The following is a 5,921-nucleotide window of genomic DNA, read 5'->3' as shown; positions in this document are numbered from 1 at the left end:
CAGTGCTTTGTCGGGGGAGCCTTGTTACCAGCAGCAGCATTTCTTGTATCTACTTGCTCGATTGCTCCTCTCCCGAGTCGCTGTTGTTCTTCAGAAATTCATCCTTTATCTTGCCTCCCGTTACCTCTAGAAGACCCTCCCATTTGTCAAAACCACAGGGGGATTTTCAATCAAGGCTCAGAGAGCTGGCGTAACTCAGCGAGTCAGGCAGCAGCACTGGAGAAGACGGACTGGTGACGTTTCCAGCTGGGACCCTTCTTCAGATTTCAGGGAGTTTGAAAGACTTCTAATCGAAATTTTTTCCTGTTCCCTCCCTTGCCTTCGAAGCTCAGCTGCTCAAATCCAAAGATGAATTGCCTTTTGGTCCTGGTCGCTGGTCTCATTCTCCGCGCCCCATGAAACATAGAAACATAGAAAATATGTGCAGGAGGAGGCCATTTGGCCCTTCGAGCCAGCACCGCCATTCATTGTGATCATGGTTGATCGTCCACAATCAGTACCCCGTGCCTGCCTTCTCCCCATATCCGATGATTCCACTAGCCCCTAGAACTCTATCTAACTCTCTCTTAAATCCATCCAGTGATTTGGCTTCCACTGCCCTCTGTGGCAGAGAATTCCACAAATTCACAACTGTCTGGTTAAAACAGTTCTTTCTCACCCCAGTTTTAAATGACCTCCCCTTTATTCTAAGACTGTGGTCCCTGGTTCTGGACTCGCACAACATTGGGAACATTTTTCTTGCATCTAGCTTGTCCAGTCCTTTTATAATTTTAGATGTTTCTATAAGATCCCCTCTCATCCTTCTAAACTCCAGTGAATACAAGCCCAGTCTTTTCAATCTTTCCTCATATGTCAATCCCGCCATCCCAGGGATCAATCTCGTGAACCTACGCTGCACTGCCTCAATTCCAAGGATGTCTTTCCTCAAATTAGGAGAGCAAAACTGTACACCATACTCCAGATGTGGTCTTACCAGGGCCCTATACAACTGTAGAATAACCTCTTTACTCCCATACTGAAATCCTCTCGTTATGAGGGCCAACGTGCCTTTAGCTTTCTTCACTGCCTGCTGCATCTGCACGCCAATTTTCAGTGACTGGTGTACAAGGACACCCTGTTCTCGCTGGACCTCCCCCTTACCTAACCTAACTCCATTGAGATAATATTCTGCCTCCTTGTTTCTGCCGCCAAAGTGGATAACCTCACATTTATCTATATTATACTGCATCTGCCACGCATCTGCCCACTCACTCAACCTGTCCAGGTCACCCTGCAATCTCCTAACATCCTCTTCGCAGTACATACTGCCACCCAGCTTTGTGTCATCATCAAACATGCTAGTGTTGCTTCTAATTCCCTCTTCCAAATCATTAATATATATGGTAAACAGTTGTGGCCCCAACACCGAGCCTTGCGGCACTCCACTCGCCACTGCCTGTAATTATGAAAACGATTCGTTTATTCCTATTTTTTGCTTCCTGTCTGCCAACAAATTCTCTATCCATGTCAACACCCTACCCCCAATACCATGTGCTCTAATTTTAGTCACCAAGCTCCCATGCGGGACCTTATCAAAGGCTTTCTGAAAGTCTAGATACACTACATCCACTGGCTCCCCTTCATCCATTTTACCTGTCACGTCCTCAAAAATTTCCAGAAGATTAGTCAAGCACAATTTCCCTTTCACAAATCCACGCTGACTTGGACTGGTCTGTAATTCCCCGTTTTCTCTCTCTCGCTCCTTTCTTGAAAAGTGGAATAACATAAGCTGTCCTGCAATCCTCAGGAACTGATCTTGAATCTATTGAACATTGGAAAATGATCACCAATGCGTTCACTATTTCCAGAGCCACCCCCGAGTACCCTGGGATGTAAACCACCAGGCCCCGTGGGATTTATCAACCTTCAGTCCTATCAGTCTACCCAATACAATTTCTCGCCTAATGAAAATTTATTTCAGTTCCTCTACCCACCTAGATCCACTGATCTCCAGTACATCTGGGAGATTGTTTGTGTCTTTCTTAGTGAAGACAGATCCGAAGTGCCTGTTCAACTCTTCTGCCATTTCCATGTTACCCATAATAATTTCACCCGTGTCTGCCTTCAAGGGACCCACATTTGACGTTGCTACTCTTTTTGTCTGCTTAACCTGCTTAAGGACAACCTCCTTCCAGTTGACGAAGCCCATGCTAATACTAAATGCTTGATATTTGCAATCTTTTAATAATTTGGACGATAATGATAATCATATAACTTGGTGTTTGTACCATTACTCTGTTCATCTGTTGCCGCATCTCAATAAAGTACTGATTTTCAAAGTAAAATGTGAGCGTATTCTTTTCTTTCATAAGTTCAAGGATCAGGATTAAGCCATTCGGCCCATCGACTCTACTCCGCCATTCAATCATGGCTGATCTATCTCTCCCTCTCAACCCCATTCTCCACATAACCCCGGACGCCTGTACTGATCAATAATCTGTGTCAAAGCCTCTCTCAAATTCTCCAAAGCAATTTCAGAAAACTGCCTCACAAGTGATCATTACTGCACTGGCATCAATGGTGGCGCACCGGTAGAGACAATAGACAATAGACAATAGGTGCAGGAGTAGGCCATTCAGAGCCAGCACCACCATTCAATGTGATCATGGCTGATCATTCTCAATCAGTATCCCGTTCCTGCCTTCTCCCCATCCCCCCTGACTCCGCTATCCTTAAGAGCTCTATCCAGCTCTCTCTTGAATGCCTTGCTGCGTCACAGCGCCAGAGACCCCCAGTTTCCATGCTGGCCTCGTGTGCCGTCTTTACGGATGTTGCCTGACCACAACCAGTGCTTTGTCGGGGAGGCTTGTTATCAGCAGCAGCATTTCTTGTATCTACTTGCTCGATTTCTCCTCTCCAGAGTCGTTGTTTTCATCAGTAATTCGTCCTTTATCTTGCCTCCTCCCACTACTTCTAGAAGACCCTCCCATTTGTCAAAACCACAGGGGGATTTTCAATAAAGGCGCAGAGAGCTGGGGTAACTCAGCGAGTCAGACAGCGGCTCTGGAGAATACGGACTGGTGACGTTTCCAGCTGGGACCCTTCTTCATATATCAGGGAGTTTGAAAGACTTGTGTTCGAATTTTTTTCCTGTTCTCTATCTTGCCTTCGAAGCTCAGCTGCTCAAATCCAAAGATGAATTGCCTTTTGGTCCTGGTCGCTGGTCTCATTCTCAGCGCCCCTCTGGGTAAGAATATCAAAACTATTTTGCTGTCCTGCAATTTAACTGTGGAAAGGCATTTTAGATTCTCAAGTGGGATCGGAATTTAGCCTGTGTGTTTGTTAACATGTAGGGAGTTTCTTACTGAATATGGAGTTAGTTATTGTCAAGTCAAGAGTGTTTTATTGTTATACTAGACTCAGGTGGACGCGTTGGGTCCAAACCTCTCCCTGGGGCAATCCTCCCCCAATTGACGAAGCCCGTTGCCGGGCGGGGATAGTCTCCCGGGGCCGTGGGCGGGCGAGCAGCGACGGGGAAGGGGAGAAGGGGGGCACTGACCTCGGCTCCGTGTGGCCAGCACTGCAGCCAGAGCGAGCCGTGGATCAAAGCCTCTCCTGCATCGGTCAGCACCCTCTCCTCCCCTCCCCCCACTCCCCTACCCCACCCCCACTCCACTACCCCACCCCCACTCCCCTACCCCACCCCCACTCCCCTACCCCACCCCCAATCTCCTACCCCACCCCACTCCGCTCCCCCATCCCCCCCACCCCCACCCCTCCACCCCCACCCCCTTTCCCCATTCCCCTACCCCCACTCCCCTCTCCCCATTCCCCTCCCCTCCACCCCTCTCCCTCACCACACCCCTCGTCCCCCCCACTCCCCTCCACCGCTCCCACACCTCTCCCCCTCCGCTCCCCTTCCCCCATTCCATTCCCCAACCCCCTCCCCACACCCTCCCCTCCCCATCCCCACCCCCACTACCCTCCCCCCATTCCCCTCCCTCCACCCCCACTCCGCCCCTGCTCCCCTTCCCCCGGTTCCCCCCACAGCCACTCCCCTACCCCACCCCCACTCCCCTACCCCACCTCCACTCCGCTCCCCCATTCCCCCCACCCCTCCACCTCACCCTCTTTTCCCCATTCCCCTCCCCCCAACCCCACTCCCCTCTCCCCACCCCCACTCCCCTCCCCTTCCCCCACTCCCCTCCCCATTCCCCTCCCTCCTCCCATACACCCCCTCCCCACTCCCTCCCCTCCCCTTCCCAACCCCACTACCCTCTCCCCATTCCCCTCCCTCCACCCCCTCACCCCCTGTTCCCCCTCCCCTTCCCCACCCCCAATCCCACCCCTTCCCACCCCACCATTCTTCCCCTCCACCCCCTTTCCCCTCCCTTCCCACACCTCCCCTCCCCCACCCCCACCGAAAATAGATACAAAGTGCTGGAGTAACACAGCGGGACTGGCAGCTCGGTGAAAACGAGTTACAGACAACGAGACTCAACAAGGCGACTTTCAAGCCAGTACAACCACTCGGATGGGGGAGGGTCTCGACCAAAACATCACCTCTACTTCTTCTCCAGAGAGGCTAGCCTGACCCGCTGAGTTACTCCAGCAGTTTGTGGCGGGACTGTTCTTTGTTTATTGAAAGGAGTTGCTCGTTTTCAGAGCAGCCGCAGAATGAGCTACAGGTGTCTCTCACACAACCTTCCCTGTTCTCATGTACAGGTAACTGTTTGCGGTGTTACTACTGCCCACGATCAACAAACAGATGCGTGACCGAATCTGTTACATGCCCTGGCAAAGACGAGCAATGCTTTTTTGGGAATGGGACGGCTGGTATGTAAGAACCAATTTGAGATGCACACCTCTAGCTTAGCTTGGTTTAGAGATACAGCGCGGAAACATACCCCCCCAACCCTTTGTGTGAAAAGGTTACCCCCGCCGATTCCTATTAAAATCTTTTCCCCTTCACCTTAAACCTATGTCATCTGGTTCTCGAATCTACTCTGGGCAAGAGACTCTGTGCATCTACCCGATCCATTCCTCTCATGATTTTATACTGGAATAGGTCACCCCTCATCCTCCTGCACTCCAAGGAAAGGAGACCCAACCTACTCAACATCTCCCTGTAGCTCACACCCTCTAGTCCTGGCAAAGATGTAAAGACTGTACAATTCTGTGAATCAATAGCTGATTTACTCATAGACATGTGAAAACTCAGTGGCATTCACACAGAGCGCGGCAGGTATATGGAACAAGCTGCGAGAGGAGGTAGTTGAGGCAGGGACTTTCCCAACATTTAAGAAACAGTTGGACAGGTACATAGATAGGACAAGTTTGGGTAGTGGTGGAGGGGGGGGGGGATATAGACCAAGCGCAGGCAGGTGGGACGTGTCGCTGGGACATGTTGGCCGGGTGGGCAAGTTGGGCCGAAGGGCCTGTGTCCACGCTGTATCACTCTAAAATGGTACATGAACCATGAACACAGAAATTATTTAACTGTCCATTCTGTTTCTCCAGCTGGTGTAACGGTTTACTACGCTGGATGTATTCCTCCTGCTGTTTGTGTTCAACAGGATGAGTCTGGAGAAGTATCAGTCGCTATCCACTGTTGTAATACTGACCTCTGCAACGCGAGTGACCAAGTTAAATTATCTCTTGTGCTGTTCCCTGCTCTGGTGTCAGTCTGGTTTGCAATATTTATGTGAAGCAAATGCATAATAATAATGCACCGTGTAAATGTCCGGGTGCTGTATGTCGGAAGATCAGGGATGATGAGTCTTAACACTTGATTTCCAGGAGATGATCTGCTTAATCTAACAGATGTACTGCAATTCCTCACATTTCGAATTCACTTTTTTTTGGTATTGATTTGAATTATGCTTTGTAGATGATTACATGCATACAGCTTTAGTAACTCCAACAGAAGGCAGTGGAGGCCA

At 50.0% G+C, this 5,921-nt stretch overlaps 1 protein-coding gene across 1 annotated transcript; it reads left to right on the top strand.

The window, feature by feature from the left end:
- Positions 1 to 3,174: 3,174 nt before the first annotated feature.
- LOC144603138 (prostate stem cell antigen-like) lies at positions 3,175 to 5,687 on the top strand. Its single transcript, XM_078416288.1, has 3 exons — positions 3,175 to 3,226; positions 4,705 to 4,815; positions 5,500 to 5,687. Exons 1-3 carry the CDS (start codon positions 3,175 to 3,177, stop codon positions 5,685 to 5,687), a joined length of 351 nt encoding a protein of 116 aa, XP_078272414.1.
- Positions 5,688 to 5,921: the final 234 nt, after the last annotated feature.

This window comes from Rhinoraja longicauda, chromosome 19 (genome assembly GCF_053455715.1).
Source record: "Rhinoraja longicauda isolate Sanriku21f chromosome 19, sRhiLon1.1, whole genome shotgun sequence".
Taxonomy (NCBI): domain Eukaryota; kingdom Metazoa; phylum Chordata; class Chondrichthyes; order Rajiformes; family Arhynchobatidae; genus Rhinoraja; species Rhinoraja longicauda.
This window is presented reverse-complemented; position numbering and strand designations above follow the sequence as displayed.

Coding starts and splice junctions, on each gene's coding strand:
- LOC144603138 (XM_078416288.1), top strand. CDS start 3,175: ATGAATTGCCTTTTGGTCCTGGTCGCTGGTCTCATTCTCAGCGCCCCT. Junction 3,227..4,704: donor CATTCTCAGCGCCCCTCTGG/GTAAGAATATCA, acceptor TCTCATGTACAG/GTAACTGTTTGCGGTGTTAC. Junction 4,816..5,499: donor TTTTGGGAATGGGACGGCTG/GTATGTAAGAAC, acceptor CTGTTTCTCCAG/CTGGTGTAACGGTTTACTAC.